The sequence below is a fragment of the Mus caroli genome, unplaced genomic scaffold, assembly GCF_978045245.1.
Source record: "Mus caroli unplaced genomic scaffold, Mus_caroli_1 scaffold_10, whole genome shotgun sequence".
In the NCBI taxonomy this organism is placed as follows: domain Eukaryota; kingdom Metazoa; phylum Chordata; class Mammalia; order Rodentia; family Muridae; genus Mus; species Mus caroli.
The window spans coordinates 47,827,172-47,852,416 of record NW_028227265.1 but is presented as its reverse complement, the minus strand read 5'-3'; the positions used below and the strand labels follow the sequence as shown (position 1 = coordinate 47,852,416).

At 41.1% G+C, this 25,245-nt stretch overlaps 1 protein-coding gene and 1 pseudogene across 4 annotated transcripts in view; one reads left to right on the top strand and one right to left on the bottom strand.

Annotated features, from left to right (window-relative positions):
- Inpp4b (inositol polyphosphate-4-phosphatase type II B) overlaps positions 1-25,245 on the top strand; it is a 793,726-nt gene that overhangs the window by 432,906 nt on the left and 335,575 nt on the right. For all 4 annotated transcript variants that reach the window (XM_029480343.2, XM_029480345.2, XM_085843791.1 and 1 more), the window contains exons 6-7: positions 2,528-2,646; positions 5,247-5,363. In XM_029480343.2, coding sequence (XP_029336203.1) covers positions 2,528-2,646; positions 5,247-5,363 — 236 coding nt within the window. The remainder of the gene's footprint in view (positions 1-2,527; positions 2,647-5,246; positions 5,364-25,245) is intronic.
- LOC110299692 (SNARE-associated protein Snapin pseudogene) lies at positions 24,802-25,200 on the bottom strand (annotated as a pseudogene).

Sequence of the window (25,245 nt, the reverse complement as noted above, 5' to 3'; positions counted from 1 at the left end):
GTCATCTGAGTAGAACTATGTCAGTAAGATGTATGTTACATAACAACATCAAGTACTCTTAAATATTAATATAACATGATTATTGATCATGTTATATTAGTATTTAATATAGTATTTAATTAGTATTTAATATTACTATTAGTTTTGCATATAAAAGTCCATTTATAAGAAACACATGGCTTTTACACTCTGACAGTTTAGGCAGTGGAGTGACATTTTGTTTTATTTACTCTGTGCCACAACACTAAAAAAGAAGAAAACTAAGCCTCCATTTCAGGAATTCTGTTTGATTTCAGGATTTCTATATGCCTCTTGCTACCTTAGTGTTAAGAAACAGTAAAGGCTGGGAGCTGTTTGTTAGGAAGAATGGAGATGAGAGCCCAGCTTCCAACATCACTATTGCTGCTATTCTTTTCTATGTCTGGTTTGAACACAGACAGTAGCTGCATACAAATTGTTAAGTTGCCAGTCTTCGTCCTTGCCCACTATCAGGGCCATCTGAAGAACTGCACAGAACCTTCAGTTTTGTGTGCTGTCTGTTCTTGTAGGAAGTGCAGCTGAGAGGCTCTCTGTTAGAACAGAATAGCTGCTCACTTCTGGGAATAACCACAGCCACAGCGAAGCCCGATAAGAACTCAGAAGGGATGTGACTTATTTTGATCAAAGATGTCAAGCACTCATAAGACAGAGGGAAAGCTGCCACCAGAGAGTGGGCGAGGTGTATGTGTGTGAAACTCCAAAGCCCCTAGCTTTGAACTCCCAAGACAAGATGCTTGTCAGCTTCAGTAGAGGTTCACAGTGAAGAGAAAAGCAAGAGTGCTAGAATGAAATGCACATCATAAGGCAGGGCAAGGAAATGATCAAACTAACCACCAAAGAGCGGGTGCAGGAAACCTTTCAGTGAAAGACATTTTCCAGTGGTATATTGATATTATTGAAACCATGTGTAGGTAGGTTTTGTTTGATTATCTTTAAATGTAGATTTACCAGGGTGAGCAACAAATAGTGGTGGTAGAGGGTCTCCCAAAGGCCGATGCACTCTACCAGAAATCAGGTTGGTGTGCCAAGGACAGAAGTGGAGAGAAGGATGTTTTGATATAGGTAATGAGCAGAGTTCCTCAAAACAGGGAAGGTTAAATAAGCGATAGCTATTTTTCTCCACCCGTGCTTTCCTTAGCTTCTTTTGTTTTGCTTAAGGCATGTGATTTCAGTAAGAAAAATTTAACAACAAAATATCAGACAGGAATAAAACTCCAAAAGTTTTTCAAGACGTTAAAAAGTTAAATAACACCCCCCCACACACCGCATCCCTCCAGCATTGATCAGAACTGGACCTAAACCAGATGGGTTCCCTTTGAAGGTGCTCTGCAAGCCATTGAAAGGTGATAATTACATCTATAAATTGCTTTGCTTTCAACTTTCAAATTTAAGGTGTATTACCTTTGTCCCAGTGCCCCTGCAAACTGCAGAGGTGCCATTGCAGGGGGTAAAGCCACCCCCTCCTCTGCCTGTCTTCTTGGTCACTGAATGGGATAGGGATGGTGTGGAACCCTGGACACTTATCACCACGAACCACTTATGGGGCTGCTTCCCCTTTACCAGAAACTGCATCTGCTGAACAAAGGGGACTTTTTAATCACAGTCAATTTCAAGAAGTAGAAATACTATTTCAAAATCAGAGGTGGAAAGCAGGGAAGAGAGTAGATGCTGGACTTACTGAAAAGGAGTATCTTTTATTCCCGCTACTTTGTTCCTTTCCAAAGCTAGAAAATGCTATGCACCAGAGGAAAACGCTCCAGGGAATATAGTCCTGTAGCTGGCGCTGTAACAGGAGCCAGGCTGTGTCAAGGAAAAGCTCTTAGAATGTGGGGCCCCTAGGCAACATTTACCCAGTCCTTATCCGGAGTTGCATGTCTCTCTCTGGATGGTCCTGAAGTCCAGACAGAGGGCTCTTTAACCCCTGGCTGCTTCCTCTTCTGCTTAAGCTCCTCTGTGGCAGTGTAATCAGTCTTCCTGTTTCCTCAGTGCCGAGGACTATAGAGGACCAGGTAGAGAGGATTGAGAGGCATATATTCAGACATTTGACTTAACCCAGCCAGTCAACAAGAGACATCTTAGTTTCCTGGCTGTGGCCCAAATCAACTTACTTCATGCAAGAGTGTGAAAGAAGCCCTAGGGGTTATTGGCTAATTAGAGCCCTCACATTCCCTGGCTGTGTGTGTCTACATTTTCACACACTGGAGCTGCCATCCCGGAGCACTCAAGACTTGCATGTGCTGCAAATGTGGTCAGTGGAAATGAACTCTGAATTCAGCTTGGCAGCACGTGACTTCCTATTTCTGTAAGGTACTTCCAAGAGACTTCCTCTGTAAAGCCAGCTGAGAACCAGGAGATTGCCTTCACCGGCTAGACAAAGTTTATTTCAGCTCTGCTCAGAAGTTTGCCTCGAGAGATCGACTGAGTTCCTTTCTTTCTTTCTTTTTCTATTTTTTTTTCCTGCTCTTTCTTTTTCCTTTGCTGTTGCCAGCCTGCAGGGATCTTGTGGCTCCTGTCAGTGATCGGAAACTGAATACAGTAGTCCAGATCTCAGTAATCCACCCCGTGGAGCAGACCCTGACGAGGTACTCCAGCACAGAAATTGTGGAGGTGAGCTTGGCATGCATGTGCTGCTCTCTGACTCTGTCAACCTCTCTCTCTCTCTCTCTCTCTCTCTCTCTCTCTCTCTCTCTCTCTCTCTCTCTCTCTCTCTCTCTCTCTCTCTCTCTCTCTCTCTCTCTCTCTCTCTCTCTCCCTCCCCCCACTCTCTCTCTCTGCAAGCTGTTGTCTCTGTGTGTGTGTGTTGTGCTCGCTGCTCTCTCCTCCCCCCACCTCTTGCTCTCTCCTGCCCCTCCGCCCCTCTGAACAGCTGACATGAGTTAACTTGTGGTCTCTGGCTGGCTGTTGCTTTTGTCTGTCATTAAGGAACACAGATCTGAAATTTCTAAGCACATGCAGAGTAAGCACAAGGAGAAGAATTGGACTTTTCATTGAAAGATTTTAGTTTTCTTCCAGAAAAAAAAACTTTCCACTCCGAATTCCCAAACAAAACAGAATGTTTGTCTAGAAATGTGTGTTTCTCTATGTACATTATCTATGTTGATTTTAAATACAGTGGAATGAATATATTTAATGAGGGAAAAAGAATAAAGTACTCACATAGTTCAAAACAAGTGAAGAGGTTTTTGCTCTCCCCTCATACCCTGGGGCCCAGTCTAGTCCAACAGTAAATACTTTATATTCTCTGCTAGGTATGCATTTCAAAGTACTGTGTTTTCTAAGGAAAGGTAAGGGTAAGTGACTAACTTGATTAGCTGTTTGTTTCCAGACAGAAGTTGTAAATATTACTCATGAGATGAGAGGTTCCCTGCTTACATTTATTGTTGCTAATACAACATTCATCACGTATTGAAGGAAATGCAATATTGTGCTGGCTCAGATTCAACAAGACAAGGGTTTCCCTTTAGATCATTTTGTTCTTGGGAGACATTTCATGACCTTAGAGAATAAGAGATATGTATTTGAACATTTGGGGTTTTGGAGAGTGTGTTCTGCAGCTCCTTCAGCCAAGCATGTTTTTGTTTTTTGGGGTTTTTTTCTGCTCCAGTCTTGGCTGGTTTAGCTCACTGGTCTCTCTGAAGCAGTGGCTGGAAGAAATGATTCAGCCTGCAGTTGGAGTCACTTCTATTATGAAAATGACCTAAATCCTGTGTGCAGCCCTGCATTTCCCCCTCAGTTAGCCCTGAAGGCTTCCTTCCTCTGCTCTCCCTCTGCATGGCCCCTGAATGCAGGCAGTAATGAGTCTGCCCCTTGCATTCATCCCTGAATCTGTCCTATGCAGACTTTAGGTTCTAATGCTGGTAAAATGTATAGTTAGCCCATAGTTGAATTAAAAGTAGTCTTCCAGCTGGGTGTGGTGGTACACATCTTTAATCCCAGCACTTGGCAGGCAAAGGCAGGCGGATTTCGGAGTTTGAGGCCAGCCTGGTCTACAAAGTGAGTTTCAGGACATCCAGAGCTATACAGAGAAACCCTGTCTCGGAAAAAAAAAAGGTAATCTTCCTCATAGAAAGGCAGTTTGACTAAAACTGTAAAGTCACTTTCTTAATGGAAACACTTCAGGGATTATTGAAACATTGTTACCTTTTGAAAAGTTTAAAGTAAAGTAAAAAAAGTTTAAGGTAAAAAAAAAAGTTTAAGGTAAAGTTTAAAGTAACATGTGTCCTTTATTTTTCCACTGTCCTCATTATTCTTCTGTGGAAGACACACATATCCTAAAGTGTATTATCATAGTTATAAAGGTGACTTATGTTGTTGTGATTTATACAATATTGGCACACTTTTCTTAGATGTTTTATTCACTGCCTGCCTCCAAATTGTCTGACATAATGCCAGGAAAAGAGCCTTTTGCCTTCTGAGGGAAAGAGTGGGTGACGCCCCCAGGCTTGCAGAAACTTTGGTAGTCCAGTGGCCCATTGAACTTTTGGAACATTTTCAGATATATTTGTCTGTGTGCATGGGTGTCTACGATGTGATGTTAGATGCCAGCTTTCTAAATTCTGAGGTCCTGAAAAGTCTTGGGGACCATATGCCAAGCAATAATTTCATTTCCCCAGTGCATCATATTTAGAGTTCTCATTGCTTTTCACGGTGGTCCAGGGGGCGGGGAAGCCACTGTTAAACACCTGAAAGCAATCACATGCATAGAGGATAGCTTTTAGTTGAAGCAGAGTAAAAAAAATGAAAAAACAAAACAAACAAACAAACAACAAAAAACAGAGAAAACTTGGGAAAGCAGCTTCATTCAATTTGATGAGGCAGAATCTTAGATCATTTTTTCTAAATTATCAATATATAATGATTATATTTTATATAGAGTTTTAAATAGATGGCAACTTGACCTAAAGAAAGGTTCTGAATATAATTTTTAAAAACAAGGGGTTTTTTATTTGTTTGTTTTTGTTTTTTGTTTTTTTTAAGAGTCCTGGGCCACTTAAAGAAATGAAAGTTCACCTACTCAGTATCCTTCAGTACAATGGGGCTCTGGGCTCATGGCCCACAAGTAACACTTGGCTCTTCAGATCTCTTTTAATAGAACTATTTCCTAGAAAAGCAGACAGACACACTCTATGTTCTCATTTGTCCCTGCATGCTGTCGGTTACAGTTACTGCCTTAATGAATCCAAGTTTTCTGCCTATACTGTTTTCAGGGAACAAAAGACCCACTGTTCCTAACGGGTGTCACATTCCCATCGGACTACCCCATCTATGAAGAGACCAGAATAAAACTGACAGTCTACGATGTCAAGGATAAGTCTCATGATACTGTAAGTACTTGAACTTCTTTCTCTGGGAATAGAGAGGTCTTCATACTTTGCCAAGCTGTGGGATTTTGGATGCTACTGGCTTTTTTAAAGAGGGCTGTTTGTTATGTACTTGTTTTTGTCTTATGAGTGCACTTTTCTACATGGTATTCCAACTCGTTTGGCTTGATACCAAAATGCCAATTGGTTAGGCACAAAAGCTTACTGAACAGATCTCTCTCTCTCTCTCTCTCTCTCTCTCTCTCTCTCTCTCTCTCTCTCTCTTTTATAAAAGGCTAATTTGACCTCTTAGCAGATATTTTTGCTGTAATTTGAAGGTGATTGGATACTATTTTGTGGGGGATGAAAATGGAACAGATTACATAGCAGCTCAATTCTTCCAGACCTTGTAATTATTAAAAACTGGAGGTTAACATTTCTTCATTCTCACGATCTATCTTTTCTTATCAAGTAAGTCCTCCCTCCTGGTTAGGCACTGCCCATGGAAGCATTACTAAAAACTCCTGGACAGGCAGTGGTGCTGGTGGGACACACTGAGAGAGGGCAGCCTGACCTTCCCCTTCAGGTAGCTGTGCTACCGTGATGGCGTATGCATCTTTGAGGCAGCAGAACGGTGGGATTTTAATGGTCAGAAGTGAAGCATCAGGCAGAGAAGAGTTTGGATGGCAGTTAGGTCAACAGGTTCCAAGAAGGGTTCCCGCTGAAGCCAAGGGAGGCCAATGGGCTTGAAAAACCCCACAGCCTGTAACTGTACATGACTCTGCCTTTACTTAGACATTTCTGTTGTGACTGTAAGGACTTGATATAATGTAAGTAGAAGGAACTTGCACACACTGTCCACTGGTGAGGGTATTTAGTAGAGAAAAATACATACTGAAGGCATTTGTATGCATCATAGTACCTGGAATGGTCACTTCTCTTAAATTGTGTAAATGAATGTCCAACAAAATGAATAGCATATGCACAAATAGAAAGAGCCATGGTGGTCTGTTGCAGTCCATAAGGAAGAGAGTTGTATGTTCAGGCCTCTGGATTTATTTCACTTACCAGCTTTGTGAGTACAAGAGCCTGTTTTCTGTATGCTTCCCTTGAGGACTTTTTGTAAGAACTAAATGAGTAAATGTGCATACATTGTTTAGGGTCCAGCATATTCAGAGACATGAGCATCACTAGTTACTACTACTGTAGCCATCACTTTGCTGACTGCCTCACAGCTACTCTAATAAGTAAAAACCAAATAAAGGATTCATGGACAAAATCATTTTCTGTATTTAGTAACTTTCTTTTCTAAAAAAGTATGTTTTTAAACTGAAATAAAATGTAATATATTCCATATATATTGGGAGAGAGAAAGAGAGAGAAGAAAGGAGAGGAGAGGAGAGGGGAGAGGAGGGGGAGAGGGAGAGGAGAGGAAGAAGGGGAGGGAGGGAGAGAGGGAGAGAGGGAGAGAGTGGGAAAGAGGGAGAGAGGGAGAGAGGGAGAGAGGGAGAGAGGGAGAGAGGGAGAGAGGGAGAGGAGAGGGAGAGGAGAGAGGGAGAGGAGAGAGGGAGAGGAGAGAGGGAGAGGAGAGAGGGAGAGGAGAGAGGGAGAGGAGAGGGAGAGAGGGAGAGGGAGAGGAGAGAGGGAGAGGGAGAGAGGCAGAGAGAGAGGAGAGAGAGAGGAGAGAGAGAGAGAGGAGAGAGAGAGGACTGAAGTTGGAATAGGAATAGGACTGGGGTATAGCCCCCTGAAAACCTACTCCTATATGTCTATGCCTACCAGCTAGGACACATGCCCAAAATGTTCCAATATCCTCGAGATCAGTGGCATGGACTAACTGAAGATAGGATATTCAGATATATAAGCCTGTGATATATATTTCTCATTGAAACCTTCACACAATATGAACTAACCCAAGTGTCTTAATCCCCTACAATCCTTGTCATCTGAAATAGGGATGCTTATTCATCTCCCGCAGGTAATCAGTTTGTGTGCTGGCCATCTATGCTTTTTATTAGCTTTAGTTCTGGGAACTAACTATGTGGATTTTTAAAAAGATGTACTTCCTTGATCGGCAGTGTTAACATGTTAAAGTATTGGGTGAGCTGGAAACTCTTGATGTGGAATAAATTGTTTGGAACTTGAATGCACTTTGGAGATACAGCTGGCTTCCTCTCCCCAAATGCTATTAATTAAAGCATAACCTGTTCCTTAAAATAGCTGGTAAAATAATCTTGGTGATGGAAGTGTAAATAGAAATACAGTTCATTACTATGCTAATAGTCCTCATAGATGAATGTGATCTTACATCTCTCCCCTCATCTCTTCAAGTTCTCTTCCGGGTAGGGCGAGGAGGTAAGTGTGTTGAAGTACAGCTTATACTTGCTTAACAACCTAAGAGCTTTCAATCCTAATACTTCTGAGCCAAAGGAATGAGGCTGTGAATGTGTGTGTGTGTTTCAGGAGATTGGTGATTCTATACATATACTTTAAAGTATTTTAAATATCTGACTCCAGCAAGCCTTTAATCATATCAGATCCAGAATAATCAGATCTTCTTATTGGCAAATGCTAGTTGGCTGAGGCAATGGCCTGACTGTTGGAATCTTCCGATGGTGTTTATCGTTGCTGAGATAACCAGTCAATGTGCTACCTTCCTATTCTATGTTCATGTGCAGACAGACATGCTTTGTGTCAGAGCTCTATAAGAGAAAAGGTGACATTTTATCTGCACCCAATTCACCTATCATGCTAAGGCCTAGCTCTTCTTCTTATAGTCTTCTAACAACTGACGTAAGAATTGATTATCTCAGTGGTCTCAGAAGAAATATGATTCCTCTTTATAACAGATGCGAGAAGTCTGACTGTTGCTTCAGAATGACAGCTCCTCCTCCTTCATAATCTCCTGCATGGTGGCACTGCCCTCTGAGACGATAGACAGATAGCATCGGGCTAAGGGGTGAGGGGGAAGACAGGAGGTGTCAAGATCATTACCAAGGCTTCATAACAGTTTGGTTCCCCTTTCATTATGAAAAAAAATATATTTTCAAGATGGGCTGCTCTGATATCCTTTTGCTTGTTAGGGCTGTAACAGCTGAAGCAGAAGCACATGGGCTAAGAGATGGGAGGCTTAATCTGGAAGAGCAATTGATGTCTTGGGGCTGTATTCTGGTCATATGCAGCATGTGAAAATCTCCTGAGACCTGAAATGTAAATAAATGTATCTTACATTTAAATAAATGTTATGTGCAACGTTCGGCCTCAGGGACAAGGAAGGAAGTGTAGTCTTTCATATTTTGTTAAGAACTTCTGTGCAAAGAGAAACTTGTGGCAAAAATATATCACTATCAAAACGTGTTTCTCTCCTCTTTAGCACTAACTTGAGTTGGAAGGTACTGGGTGAAGTTCCTTCAGCTCTGCTGAGGAAGGCTATCTACACAGTCAGCCTATGATTAGGTCAGAGCATTGCTTCTGCCTGTGGTTGAAATGTGAATTTCTGCTCTATTTTGGAGAAGTACACATTGGCCTCCTTGTTTTTGCCCTGAGGATAAATAATCCTTTGCTGTATCTGCAACTGAATTAGTTCATAACACAGAATCTGGTGTGCAGTGGACACCGGACAATCCTAGGTTTAGGCTATATAGCCTTACAACATCGTAAAAACAGCCTGTTATGTCTATAGCTTCCCACTAGAGCCGCAGCAACACTGGATGCAAATTTATTGTTTCCTGTGTTCTCTGCTCCAGGTGGGTTAGTGTTAACACCGATTAGTCCCTAGACGGAAGGATTCAGTATTCTTTGTTCGTGATTTCTGTGTTGGCTCTTTCAGAACATTCAGTTTAACTAGTTAAGAAACAATTTTTTTTTGTTATCAGAGAAAGTCATGATGTGGTAGGAGACAGAAGGCAACTGAGATAATGAACCACTCAAATGCTACCAAGTGCTCTATGCATGTTTCCTCTTAGTTACACAATAGTCCATTATTGTGTCATCAGTGTGCCTGCTCTGAAGATGCAGCTGGAATCTGGAGAATTCCAGATGTTTAGAGACCCTTCAGTTCTCCAAGCTTTGCTCTGACATATGCATCCTTGGTAGGTTTTCCTTCACTTTTATGCCCACCGTCTATTTTAATGTCAACAGATGTAATAAGGACACTCTTAACATAGAGCTTAAAACTGCTTAGAAGTTCATTATTTTAAAGAGTCAATGTTCAAAGACAAGAGAAATCTACAAACCAAATTCTTAGCATTTAAGACACACATAACTAAATATCTATGTCTCAGTGTTTGAATGTATTGTATAATGAAGAGTCTAACAAATCATCCATAAAGAAACAAATAGTGGTTAAGACTATTTGTGCATTTCTAAGTTTATGTCTCAAACATTTGCTTTGTTCATTTAACCTTGCTTGCTTGCTTGCTTGCTTGCTTGCTTGCTTGCTTGCTTGTGTTTTCTGTGGCCTTTCAGCCTGTCCCTTCTCTCAGATCTGACCTTTGGGAAGTCACAGTTTACTGTGAGATACATGGAGATAAGAAATGATGAGTTTATCAGCTACATTTACCCATGTATCTTCTGCCCAAGTTAGGATACGAACCATTCCATTTATTCCAGAAAATTCCCTTGGGCCTTTATGCAGTTGACTGTTATCCTATACAGACTCAGAAAACCACTGTCTCATATAACTATTTCATTTATTCTTGAAATTTACAGGATTGAGGTAGTACAGTATGTTTCTTGTAGTGACTAATGACTGTTGCTCAACATAATGTTTAAATTTATTCATTTGCTGTGTGGATCAATTCCCCATTCTTCTTCATTGCTGAATCACTTACTTTTGTGATTTATTTATTTATTCATCTCCTTATTGATAGACATTCAGGTTGCTCCTAGAGTTTGACATTGATGAATGAATGTCGAATATCTGTGTTTTTATTCTTTTGTATATATACCAGGGAGTATAATTGTTAGATCATGGATCAGATTAATGTTTACTTTTCCTAAAGCAATCAAATCTTGTCTCATACCCCACTTGCTCTTTGATAGCTGATATTACTAGTGCGTTCATTAGCAGGATTTCATGATTTGCACTTCATGATCACTAATTAGGCTTCTACATAAAGCACATTATCCTGTGAAGAATGTCACCTTCACATTTATAAGATTCCATAATGAGGGCTGTCAATTGTGTGTCCCTTCCCTTTCTAACACACACACAAACACGCACACAAACACAATGCACCACACACATACACACACATAAACACACACACACATACACATGCATACAGAGCCACATACACACACATACACACACACAAACACACACACAAACACAATGCACCACACACATATACACACATAAACACACATACACATGCATACAGAGCCACATACACACACATACACACACACACAAACACACACACACAATGCACCACATAAATACACACACAAACACACCACACATACACACACATAAACACACACACACATACGCATGCATACAGAGCCACATATACACATAAACACACACAAACACACACATACACATACAAACACTGACACATACACATATATACACAAACTCACATGAACACACAAACACACACACACACAAGGGCCCACTGTGAACAAGTGGCACATGGTGTGGCCTATGAAGATGTGAGAATATGCTGTCAGGGACAGTCCATATGCAATGGGTCTGTCTCTAAAAAATACCGATGTCAGGTCAGAGTAGAGAAGGCAGAGAATAGCAGTCACCTTGACACTTCCTGAAACATAAGACCTCTCTGAACGATGTAGGAGGAAGTTCACCTGGGCTGTGGGATATCACATAGAAACCCATACTCTTGTGCTGGTAGAGTCAGTAGCTATAATTTATTCATTATTCAAAGTGGACCTCATATCACTTACCTACTAACTAATCATCTAATGTCTGACCAACCTCTGAGGTCTGTGAGTGAGGCTGGAACCCTGTACTGAAAGAGCACATTTCTCTTCCCCGCTATTTTCTTCTACTCTGTACTCTTTGCCCTGCTCCTTTTAGCTCCAAGTGTTCTTCAGCTGTCACCGTTTGCCTGGTGGCTTAGCTCTCTTATTGTCAGTCTGGTCATCAGTGGTGTGTCTGTCTACACCGCAGCCCATTTGGCACAGCTGTCTGTGTGGGCTGATGTTTGGTAAGCTTGATGTCTGATGGCATTGGACAATCAGCCCAAATGTGGGCACTTGGGGACATGTGTCTTGTATTAGATTCTTACTAATGCTTGGCTTTGCAAAACTCAAATGCAATTCATTGCCAAAACATTCTTCTGTTTTGAAAGGAGCAGCAGTCAGGAATCCAAAAGCTTTCACTGATCTGGCTAGGAATCATTTTTAATTACTGTAAGTTTATATACGCAGCACAGTGAGAACAAAGGGAAAGTCTAAAGAAACATGGGGTTTTCTTGGAGTCATTTGAATGGAATGATAATTACAACCAGGTTAGGTTAAACTGAGGTAAAAATGACTTTGAAGTGATTGGCAAAGTCATATGTACATCAGCAGAAAGTATGGCCCTGCTGATGAGTGTTAAGGGCCATCTGTCTGCACATCACAAAGATTCTGATCTTGTCTTGTCATGATCTTGGTTGTTTGCGTGTCATGCATTAAGTTGAGCTCTCTCTTAATGTGTGCTCATCTAGAAGGTCTCCAAATGCTGTGCTGGCAGTGGCTTACTGTACTGTGGTCCTAAGGAATTCAGCGTGTCATTGTGCAATGACATTAGTCTTGAATACAAACTATGGGAAGAGTTTTGAACCCTGTCAAAGACCGTTGCCTTTGGAAGGTGTCAGAAATATTTATTTTACTACGTATGCAGCTTATTATTGTTATAAAGCACATAAAGTTTTAAAAATTGTCATTTGATTTTTTTTGAAGAAAGTATTGACAAACATATTGTATCCAACTGTGAGCCCACTCTACTTTTAGTTAGACTAGGAAGAGACTATTCTAGCTGTTAAACTTGCTTGTCATTCTCAAACTTGAGCTGAGATGTAATGGAATGTGCAGAGTTGCTTGCTCAGGCCCCAGAACAATGAAGAACCCCGGGCCTTATCTCAGAAGCTCTACTCTGTATTTGTGGTTTAACATACACACAAATATAAATATGAATTTGTACATAAATCTCTCTCTCTTTTTCTGTGGTGTGTGTGTGTGTGTGTTGTTAGTTACACCTGTAAAATTTAAATTCAAGGGTCAAGTTTATTTATAGCTGAAAAAAGACCAAAATATACTTGGAAATGTTATTGAAAGAATAGTATTTGTCTCTTCAAAGAAATTTGGTAGCTAATAGAGCCTACAGGTAGAACATGCCTTTTGGATGGAGAGTGGAAGACATGGTGATTAGTGGTGTCTCCAGTCTCAGATCTGCTACAGACTGAGGGAATGGAGAGTATCAGCCTCTATCCTTCTGAAATGGACACTTCAGTCCTTGTCTGTCAGTGACTGGAAGGAAAAAATAAAACTCCTGGAAAGTTACTTCAGGAAAACAGGATGCAATGGGAATGCCAGTGCTAGACACATGTGTAGCATGTTTTATACTCAGAGTTCTTCTTTGAGTGACACTTTTATGTTTTAGACAAGACTCCATGGTACCAGACCCTATAAGGTTGACTCTCTCTGCTGAGTATCCTTCATCCTGGTTCTTGTCTGTGCTCTTGTTGCATGATGTGTGGCTGGTCCAAGTCTGTAAGATGCTCCAGGGTTGGGTCACTTTGACATCTGTGAAGGGCATTGAACAAAACTACATTTTTCTATATATATTTTTAAATTGCTCTAATACTCTGCCTTCTGATACTGTGACATTCATTTACTAAGAGTCTCTGTTTCAAGAAGGGAAGGAAAACTGCAAACTATGACCACTGTGCAGCCATGTACCCACTTTCCACTGTAACCAAGTTGTCTTGATTCTTTGTTCTCATTTCTGCCCTGGAAATTATTGGCTGTATGTCTATGAGTCCATCTTCTGAAGTGACTGGTGGGGAAGAATGAGAAGGACAAAAATAGATGCTTCTTACACTTGCTGACTGAGCTACAAGTTGCTCTGTCCCTATTTCTGTCCCAGTCACCATCCAATTTGATGTTTGAGATGTCAAAGGTCTTTGTAGGAACCTTTGACCTTGGACACAGACAGTGAGAAAATGATTGCCTATGATTTGTGTAGTCATCTTCTGCTGTTTTTATATTTTTAAGACATGTTAAAGTGGGGGAAAGATTAGCTAATTTGCTCTCCCATAACTCAATCTCATAAAATTTATGAAGGCTAACTAGATTAGATATTTCAAGCAACAGCTAGGAAAGTCACCATGCCCCAAATATACATAAAACCTGACTCCTCCCCTTCCCCACTCCTACAGATTAGACAGACTCACAGAAGCATCAATGATCAATAAAAGAAAGGCATAAATGGTATTATTAATTACATATTAAGCAGTGTCAAGTGGTGCTTATTAATGAATGGTAAGGGGGTAAGATTATTTCACAGCTATGTACTTACTTGCTTGGAGCATATCAAAAATAAAGATTAATTAATCGATATGGACTTTGACAGATTACAAATAATTTCTAAACAGAGTATCACATTTTATTCCTACAGGGTCCCCATTATTTCACTACAAGGATGAAGCTGGGAACCAAATTTAATTTGCTTGAGGTCATAGCTAATTGTGATCAGAGTTCAATTCTGACAGTGAACTCACTGACAATAGGAAGTGTCTCAGCAACAGGGTTAAAGTATACCTAAGTTTATTGTGCCTTTCACTTTGAAGGCGACGTTCAATTTTTTTCACTACTGAAGATAACCTACCCTTGTCTATATGATCAGTATCTGCCTCTTTGTTGAGCTTCCTGAGGAAGGAAAAGGGTCTCAGTATTTGAAGACTTTAGATGTTTATCCTAATGCCTTGGACAGTGCAGGATTCTCTAGAAACCAGTAGATCTCAGTTCTTCTGCTTAATACCATGGTTGATTTTGACTGTTCATTTTCATTGTCATGAATCTACTTTATGTTGCTGTGTTACAGGGACAACTGTGACAACTTAGTGTCACTGGTCCACTCTCCAACCCCTGCAGGGAAATAAAGGAGTGGGAGACCTGTGTCCCGCCAGAGTTCAGGTAGACTGCAACAGGACCACATGGAACTACCCGGGATGGGCTTCAGGACTCACAAGCTGCATAACCCTGCTCTGGGTATGGGGAAGGCACAGTTTTGGCTCCAACTCTTGGGCACTACAGGCGGCTGGGTACTGTACTGTGGAAGAGATGGTTTTGGGGGTCACTGGGCCTCACAGTGGCCAGGGATGACTGGTTCTCACTCTTGGACATCCCAGACCACTGTATGTCGTGGAAGAGTTGAGAACGGGCCCTTGGACAGACTCTGACCCCGGGGCCGAAGGGGAAGGTAGGGGGAGAGCTCTGGCAGGTTACCATGGGGGCTAGAGAACCTGGCTAGCTCAGGCTGCTAGATTGGTGAGTGGCTTGGGTTGACTGGTGGTGGTGGCCTGAGCACAGGAAGGACTTCAGGCAGAAGGTTAGATTTGCAGCTTGTTAAGAGGGAGACCTGCTCCATTGCTCTAACATGGCAGATCTTGATGAGCAGAGACGGTCCATGGGTTATTGAAGAAAGTCAGAGAGAGAGAGAGAAGGGAAAAGAAGTAGAGGACAACCATGGCCACATGGAGAGATGGGGGAAGGGAAGGGAAGATGGAGAGCCAGAGGTAAGAGACAAGGAAAGAGCAAGAGTTTAAGAGAGAGAGGAGGGTCTGAGCAGCCCCTTTTATAGTGGGCTGGGCTACATTGCTGTTGCCAGGTAACTGTGGGGAGGAGCTTACCTGACTGTAGCCAGAATACCAGGAGCTTGGGACATTGTCTACTGATAGTCTCGGGATTATGGAGTTGAGGAGTTGATGTGGTGTCAAGCGCTTGTGTCTGGTAGCATAGTTTATGGTTCGGTCCCTTGTAGATTTTTCTACTGGGTCTCCCAAGTAAGCCTCGCATGACCAGAACACAGACTGCCTTTCATGGTCCAACAACCCCCCACCCCCACCTCATGGTTTGCTCTGTGACAGAAGCAAGGCTTAGGAATAGGTAAGCTAATCAATTGACCTTTGAAAGAATCTCAGACATGTTGTCAAGTGATCAGGGGCTCTCTTCCCAGGGTGCTTATGTCAGGTTAAAATCAGACAAGTTTGAGTCTCGAGCTAGGAAGTAGTACAGTACCACTTCCTCAAGGGAGCTTCCTAAAGACTGTTTTTCTGTAATAGGTTTAGTTGTGTCACAGGGTTATAAGTTCCTTTAACTTTCATTTTATATAAAGTCCTGCTATGTACTAAGTACAAAGATGCCACATATATATGGCTCCTTTCTATCAAATTTATTTTCACTATGATTAATTTCACATTCAGATGGAAAACCTATAAGGGCAAATCTAAGAAGTCATTTGGAGGTAGACACAGGAAGTGAAGAGAGAGTAACAGACATACCTTGTCTTCTAGAAATATTAGTCTAACAGTTACCTAAGTGATTAGTTACCTACATTTCTCTCTCTCTCTCTCTCTCTCTCTCTCTCTCTCTCTCTGTGTGTGTGTGTGTGTGTGTGTGTGTGTGTGTGTGCGTATGTGTGATACACATACACACACACACACATCACACACAAGTGCATGACTACAAGAGAAGTTCGACTTTTCTAGGGCTTTGTGTTTCATTATCTAACCCACAACACAAAGAAAGGTTTCATCTGCCCTCTCTCTGCTAGGAAGCATATCCCCATGCCCTCCTTGAGTCTCATTAGCCAGGTCTCTGCCTGATGTGTCTGCCCTCCTCTCTTTGAACTAGGATGTATGAAACACAGCAAAGTGGAATGATTTTGGATTAAGAAAGTAACAGTGGGTTTGAAATAAAGATAAGGGAGGTAGCTTACAGAAGTGACCTTGAAAAAGGAAAGATTTTTTTCAAAAACAAGAAAAATAGGATGAGGAACTAGTCCATGGTAAGATTAGAGCCTTGAAACACAATGGCACATTGGGAATTAGCAGTGGTTGGGCTCCGTTACAAATGAGGAAGCATGATAAGAAAAAAGAAGGAGCAAGGCAAAAGATAGCAGAGTTGAAACTCAGATTATAAAAGTTTTCAGATGGAGAGAATGGGATAGACTGCCAGATCTGCAGAGATCAGGAAGGTGAATAACACTGCATTTAGTGATTTGCTGTCACTGACCTCTCACAAAATCCTTAGTTAAAGAGTGGCTGAAAATTAGAGGGAGTGATAAGACCACCAAGGCTGAATCTCAATCAGAAGTGGAAGGATGTATGTCAGTGAGCACATGGAAAGATATCAGTATCTTAGCCTGTACTGATAACATCTGGTCATGTGTTTTAGGCCATGGAGCAACCTGGGCTGAGTTCACATAAATCTTGGAGTAGTACAAAGTAGCATTCCAGAGGAGAAAGCTGGAATGTCTTAGGAAAGATTTTAGACTAATTACCCAAATTTCACTTTGTAAACTTTAATTTGCAAACTTTAATATGCAACATCAATTATGTTTCAATTACTTTTTTGGATCACTTTTCCAAATAAAATATAATAGTATGCCCACTTTGGACCTAGCTCATTCAAGAGACAAGTGATTAGGATATGGGGGAAGTTGACCTGTTCTTTGGGGGCTAGCTCAGTCTTCTTTGTCAGCAGTTCAATCCTGTAGCAAACACCAAATACAAACCAGCAGCTGTAGTCCAATTCTGAAGAAACCACAAGGCTCACCAACCAACTTGAGGCCACTGAAGCAGCAAGAAGTCAAGTCACAGGAACACCACGAGCATTTCTTTGGCAAGTTTCTCTCAATGGCAGCATTACCACAAATGGGGTCAACAATACTAGGAAAGGCGAACCAATGCATATGTGTCTTTAACGAACAGGCAGAGCAAAGGAAGTCAATGCTCAATGCTCCCTCCCCCACTGTCTGTTGGGGTTATATTTGCACTCCTTCATCATGGCTCCTTTCATGTGTCTGCTATAGCAAAACATCCTTCCACCTGTGTGGAAGACAGTCCTCTCCAGCAAAACATCCTTTCACTTGTGTACCCCAGCAAAACATCATTTTAAATAACTGACTTTCCAAACAATCTAAAAGTTTCCAATTCAAGTATCATTGTGGCTTCTTTGGGTGTGAAGGAGACCATGCTGTCTAGTTATCTCTTCCTAGTTATGCTGATAACACAAATTTTTCTGAGTAGTTAGATAAAACCAAGGCTAAAAAGTAAACATGGAAATGGATAGACGGATAGAAGGAAGACTGGACCAGAAATGTCACTTGGCAGTGGCATGCATGCCACTTGCTTGAATCAGCTCAGCAACACTGCAGTCTGGAAAGCTCCCCCTTTTATTACAAATCAATGTCATTATTTTATGTCTTCAAAAATATTTACTTTTGCTGATGACAAATCCAGCTCATTTACATAAGTGAATGTTATATCTGGGCTCCAATCTTTGATTTTGTGAACAGGGGCCAAGTCACTTAGTGTGTCTGGATTTCCATTGAGAAGTTAGTATAACAAGAGGGAGAACTAGAATAAGTTTGTAAAGATAAATTAAGATCATCATTGCAAAACAGTCGCTGTTCAATAAGAACAAGTTGCTGTTACTGCAGGCCTTCATCTTCTATAATTAAAACAATTGTTACATGTTTGTATTAAGTAGGGCAGGGCAGGTTCTCAGGGGCACATATAGAGATCAGAGGACAACTTTGAGGTCTGTTTTTCTCCTTCCATCATATGAGTTCCAGATTAAACAAAGGGCATCAAGCTTGGCAGCAGGTGTATCTTCCCTCTGAGCCATATCATTAGTTCAATCTTTTATCTTTAGTTGTACTTAATCCTGTAATTAACAATGGAAAAATGTTTGTTTTAATAATAACCAGAGAAGGTTGTTTCTTCTTCTTCTTCTTCTTCTTCTTCTTCTTCTTCTTCTTCTTCTTCTTCTTCTTCTTCTTCTTCTTCTTCTTCTTCTTCTTCTTCTTCTTCTTCTCCTCCTCCTCCTCCTCCTCCTTTCTTTTTCTTTGAACTATTATTATTATTATTATTAATTATTTCAAATCTCACTATCTTTCCCAAGCTAATTTCAAACTCAAGTTTAAGTGAACCTCCCTTCAATTTCAGTCTCACAAGAATATAGTAGCTGGAACTACAGTCATGTGCCACCATGCTCAGCTATTTATATTTTAAGAATGCAATCTTCCCCATACTGACCATCATAACATTGCATTTTTCACATACTATGCTCTATCATGCCAACTAACAAACAGGCATGATGGGATAACAAGCCATCTGGTATTCTGTATCTCATATTTTCTCATTTAACCGCTAGAATATGTCAACAGGAGAGAGAACCGTTGGATGATCCTCATTGTCTAAGTAAGGATCCTGAGGCATAGGCAGAGAAAGCATTCATCCAAGTTTCATGAGACCTTAACTAAAAGTTAAGGTTTGAATAGCTGGTCAGCTCCAGAGTCTGTGCTCTTAACACTTAAATGATAACATGTGAGTGAGTAACATGCTAAATCAAATTCTTTCTACATGCATCTGTCATATTTTCCATGGGAGTGTTTTATCATATATTTTGAACGTCAATGGGAACATCTCTAATCATTTTACAAAAAATATTTTTCTAAGGATTCTAGACTTACTGTCGCAGGGTTCCAGAGCCTTAGATGTTCAAAAGTTGCTAACTCCATTGGTCTTCTCACCTTCAGCTCTATGAAAGGGCACTGCTCTGTTAGCTATGTATGCAAAAATAGAAGTTATAACTCATCCGGGCCTCTGCTCTTCAGTCAGACTGTTTCCACTAGGTTGTAGCACACAGAGTCAGCCTTTCAAAACAGTAGTTGTTAGAGTCAGCAGCTATTTGGGACAGAGCCCTGTTCTAGCAAAGAAAAGAGATGACTCAGTTGAAAACTGGCTCTATTTCATGTCCAGATGCCCTTACATGTGTGAATGCCTGCATTTGTAGATTTGGTAGGTGGGTGCAGAAGCTAAGATTTTGGTTCAGAATATAAAAGCCTAAATAAGCAATTGTGAGATTCTGTCTAGTGCCATCAAATGGGAAGGGGCAATAAACACTCCAGGGTTGTTACTTCCAGCCTGAGACTTCACTCATTGCTTCTCCCTGGAGAGGGAGAACTAAACACTGTTTCTCATCAACTTTACTCTTTGCTCTTGGAAACTGTCTCCTTCTGAGGCACACATTCCTAGCAGAGGGCCAGAGCCACATTGGAAATGTCGTTGAAGACTTAGTGAGGGAGGCCTGCCTGGCAATCACCTTTCTCCCATGTTCCCCAGTGCAGAACCAGTGTCTGGTCCTATTTTCTGCCTGTCGTAGCTCTACCTTTGTTCTTTTCCGCGCTTAAGAATTTAGATCTCGCAGGGCATAGTGGCGCTCGCCTTTAATCCCAGCACTCGGGAGGCAGAGGCAGGCAGATTTCTGAGTTCGAGGCCAGCCTGGTCTACAAAGTGAGTTCTAGGACAGCCAGAGCTACACAGAGAAACCCTGTCTCAAAAAAAAACCAAAAAAAAAAAAAAAAAAAAAAAGAATATAGATCTCATGATTTGGAGGCTCACTGAGTTTGAGCTACTTTTTATTGTTAACGCACTTTGCTTTAGAGGAAGGGTTTTAGAACTCTACACATGCTGCACTGGAGCACAGACACAGTGCACTGTGCCTCTATGGGAGGTGAGGGCGGGGATTCAAAGCAAACTGCAGTACATGACCCCGAGCTGGGAACTATTATAAAGATAGACACCGGAGATTAACAAATGAGTTTGAATACTGATCAGGTGTCTGCAAAATCTTAACCCTTTGACTTCCTAAATGCTAGCATTGTTTAAGCTCCTGCTATGTGCATTGCTACCACAGGTGTATCACAGGGCTGTGTCTTTAGTTTCTTAGACATGGGACATAACAGACTAGAGGGAATCTATCTGATCCTGACCTGAAGTTTGTTTTTTTTTTTCCCCTTGGGAATACTGTCAAGGAAAGCTTTCATTGAGATGTGTGGGGATTCGGTTTCCTTCCTTTTCTTCCTTCAGTTTTTACTCCTTTAACTTTTCCTTCTCCACTTCTTCCTTCCTTCTTCTCTTCCCCATCCTTTGTCGTTCCTCCCTCCTCTCTTCTCTCCTATGTTTCCTCCTAGCTTCTCTCCCTCTCCCTCTCCCTCTCCCTCTCCCTCTCCCTCTCCCTCTCCCTCTCCCTCTCCCTCTCCCTCTCCCTCTCCCTCTCCCTCTCCCTCTCCCTCTCCCTCTCCCTCTCCCTCTCCCTCTCCCTCTCCCTCTCCCTCTCCCTCTCCCTCTCCCTCTCCCTCTCCCTCTCCCTCTCCCTCTCCCTCTCCCTCTCCCTCTCCCTCTCCCTCTCCCTCTCTCCTGTTCCCTCTCCCTCTCTCTCTCCCCCATTCACTCTCCCATTCCCTCTCTCTCTCCATTACTTTTGGAGTAATGTCCAAGAGCTGCATCCCAGCATACATGCCTCTTTCTACATGTACCTCCTTCCCTTACAAAGCCTACCTCAGTGTCCATTTGAGGGAACTTCTCTTGTTTTCTTCCTTAAGCCATTGTTTTCTCTATTTCTCTATTGTTTGTTCAAAAATACATCTCAGCAATTCCTACTGAGTAGCTGGGAAATTCTGTTTTATGTGCACAGTCCTACCTGAATGGCATACCTTTGAAATATTTTTCTTGTTCATTTTCTTGCTCAGTAGTTTCAATGTGGTTCCTAATATATGTCTTTTGAAAGAACAAACAGCTTGCTCAGTTGCTTCTCTTGGTAAATGGTGACATTCTCTGTAGATTTCAGTTGTTATACACATCAAAGAGGGAAAGACATTCTTGTTAATATTTCATGACTATTTGACTAAGAGTACAATAAGCAAAATATGTACACTAAATGATAGAAATAAAAAATTAATACTTGGTTTTGAGAACATTGTAGTCACATTGTAAAAATCATATGTATTTGTTTATACTTTATTTTTTAGCTAGTAATCAAAGTCATGTGTATTTCCTGTGTGTTGTGATCTTTGAACCATCCACTTGATTTTAATTCAAAATTTGAAAATCATTAGAAGGGAGTCATTAATTGACATCAAATTCTTTATTATAACTTTATTTAATGCTTTGAGTTAGGAAACAGGTATAAAAAAGTAATAACTTGTTTTCATTATAATAATGAAGATACTGACTTTTGTTTTAGAAAGTTGTCTGAGTCTTAGACAATTTCTGTTGTTTAATCACAGAGAGTTTACTAGTTAGAGAGGCCAAGTAGAAATCATTTCAATCAATAGTGAGCTTTTGTATTTCTGAATAGCTTAATACAGAGAAGAGAGTATAATACTTAGTAGGCCTTTTTTTTTTCACTTACAGAACCTGACCAGTAATATTTCCAACCCCCTTTTTCAGTAGTTTAGTGTCATTAGACAAAAATTAAACTCATGAGAAATTATAATCCTTCTATCTCATAAAATAGATTATCCCCAGATTCACAAGCTTTATACACTATCCTAACAGGGTTGGGTATTTCAAGGTACCCTAGTGGAAGGGCCATAACAATAGAGCACATTCTAAGCTTTGAACCCAGCACCTCTAATATGATCCATTATGACTGGTTACTTATGTGTTAATTTGGGAGAATAAAGGATGGTATTAATGCAATGCCTCACATCAAACAAAGGTATCTTTGAGTCTCAGCTCCAGAATTCTGATTCTGTGACCTTAGGCAAATTCAACATCACTAAGGCTCCAGTGTTCTCATCATTGAGATTGACGCAGTAATAAGCTGTTCCTCATCTACTGTAAGTAATAAATAAAATGTAATCACATGGACCTAACTTAGGCAGAGCTCCTCTTTTCTAACCTCTGATAACATCTAGTAGGTAAAAGCTGGACTAGAAAATTAAGGGCATTTACAAAGCACTGTGCCTTCAAAGAAAGCTCATTCTTCTATCCTCTATTTCTTTTCTAAGGTCAAATAAGAACTTTAATCACAGATGTCTGCATGCATATTCTCTCTCTCTCTCTCTCTCTCTCTCTCTCTCTCTCTCTCTCTCTCTCTCTCTCTCTCCCTCTCTCTCCCTCTCTTCTATATCTAAATATAGAATCCATAATGAACAATAGACAAAAACTTCGAAACATTCCAAATAATTGATCATCAAAAAAATGAACAGTATTTGTGGAAGTGAAGACTAGAGGGTTTGGTAAGACTTGTACAGTGAGACTTTTCTTACAAGGACTCTAGAGGAAAGCTTAAGGAAGGTTGTCAGTTATTCAATTAGCATTTTCCCTAAAAGTACAAGCATTCCAATCTTTCTGATAATTGTTACAATCGCAACAAAGTTTCTTTTAAAATTTATTTCTCTTTCCCTCCATCTACACCTCTGTGCTCCTTTGAGGTTATGTTGGGGATTCTAGGTAGTAGTTTATCAATGCTATCTAGAGAACCTAGACTTGAATGAGTCTCCTGTGGTACAGGAATGCTGCAAGGATTGAGGGCACCAACCACTGCGACGTGTGTTTCTTACTTGTTTGTTGCTGTCATAAGCATCATGACCAAAGGCAACTTGAGGAGGAAAGAGCTTATTTCAGTTTACAGCTAATAGACCATAGACCGACAGAAAGGAAGTCAGGGCATGAAGTCAAGGCAGGCACTGAAGCAAAGCTCAGGAGAAATGCTACTTACTGGCTTGCTTCTCATGCTTTCTTCATCCTGTTTTTATTCAGCCCCAAGGACCCCTTCTCCAGGGGTGGTACTACCACAATAAGATGTGAGCTCCCACACCAATCACTAATCAAAAACTGTCTCAGTGGCTTGTCCACAGGCCAGTGTGATATAGACATTTTATTTGTTGAGGTCCTCTCTTCCATGATGACCTTAAAGTGTATCAAATTGATAGAATGTTACCATGTAACAATTGCAACAATATAACCAGCATAAGAGGTAAAAAGGTAAGGGGGTCCTTCCCAACCTCATCCTTCAACCCAAGTGCATGCTTGCTTCCTTTTAAGGATTTTATTTTTATTTTCAGTTTTTTTTGTGTGTGCTTTTGTCTGAGTGTGGACAGATAAGCATGAGTGCAGCATCTGGGAAAGCTGTGGCTCCCCTGGAACTAGAGTTACTGGTAAGTGGCACGAAGTGGGAACTGAACTTGGACTCTCTACAAGAGCAATATGCATTAAAAAAAAGATAACCAATACAAATATTCATTTAATAATGCGGAGCAATACTTAATATTAACATAGTCAAGCCAGGTTGGTCAAGAAGATAAATTATTTACCTTGACTTCATCTAAGTCCTCAATTGTAAACAAAGTTAGTAAAGTTACAGGTAAATAAAAAACTTTGCCCAGGCCCAAGTAATAAGAGTAACAGTATGGTTAACACTGATTAACTAGGCCTGGAAAGGATGGCACTTAAATATGTAACTTTTAATATTTGATTTTATGAGAATGGATGTTAGGCCTGCATGTATGTCTGAATGGTGTGTGTGTGTGTGTGTGTGTGTGTGTGTGTGTGTGTGTGAGAGAGAGAGAGAGAGAGAGAGAGAGAGAGAGAGAGAGAGCGAGAGCATGCATGGGCTATGTCCAAAAAGGCCAGACAAGGGCACTGGAACCCCCTTGAACTAGAGTTAGAGACTGCTGTAAGTCACTTTTGGGTGCTGGGACCTGAACTCCATCTGGAAAAACCACCAGTGCACTTAACCATTGAGCCATCCAGCTAGCCCTTAAAATATTTAGCCTAAACAACAAATCATAAAAGCATAGGGACTCTTAGCTGCCCTTGATCTTGGACCCTCATGTTATTTGTCATGTTCTTCTTGGACAGTAATGAAGGCAACAGTTGTGATACTTGTTAATAGAAGTTAACCTAAGATTAAAAATGTGTATGTAAAATGATTCTGGGAAGGTTAATACCTTCTGAGAGGAACTGTGGTGAAGCAAAGAGGGGGAAGTAGGAATATACTTTCTCACTAAATCTTTGGTGTACTCTCAATTTTTTTTTTTTACCACAGGATGCCTAATCTACTTAACATTCTCTGGGGATAAAGGTATAGAGGCTTGAGCCAGACACCCTGACACATGCCTATTATGATCCCAGCATTCAGGAGGCTAAGGCAAGAGGAAATGTTTGAGGCCAGCCTAGACTACATATTGACATCTTGTCTCAAGAAACAAAACCCAAAAGGTAGAGGCTCATTCCTGGAAGGACAAGCTTAATGGAGGTTCTTTAGGAAACAGTCCTGCTGTATGCATGTTTCTTGAGGTGGCTACATGAATGAGTACAGAGTGCAAACAAATCAAAGGTCTACAGAGAGTTTCCTGGAATCTTCTCATGACTACCAGGCAAAAATCAGTGGAGAATAGTACTTGCATACTCAGTTCAGAGGCCTGTGCTTATTTGCTTGGAGAACCATGAGGGTAAACTCCTGAATCCAGCATGGCTCTCCTGTGAGCCATGTGTTTCCTTGGCCACAGTGTGGTTTAACTGCCTTAGTTGTTCCTGTGCATTCTGTAAAATATTGTTGACCAAGACAACTCGTCACTTTGCATTAAGCAGCTCCTTAACACAGGTCTAGATCCAGGGCCACCTTCTGAGCCTCATTGACCCAGCACAGTTCTGTAGCTAGGTTATCAATTTGTTCTCGGAGCTCTACATGGTTCATGTGAGTTGAGCTGCTACACAGCAGGGTCACAGGAACTCCAGAAACCCCTAGGCAAAGAGGTCTCATGGCCTGTGGGCCCTGCCACTGGGGTCCCAGTCCTTGACACAGCAGCAGATGCAGCCGTAACCATCATGAATTCACAAGATACATTCTTACCTATGGAGCCAGTTCTCTA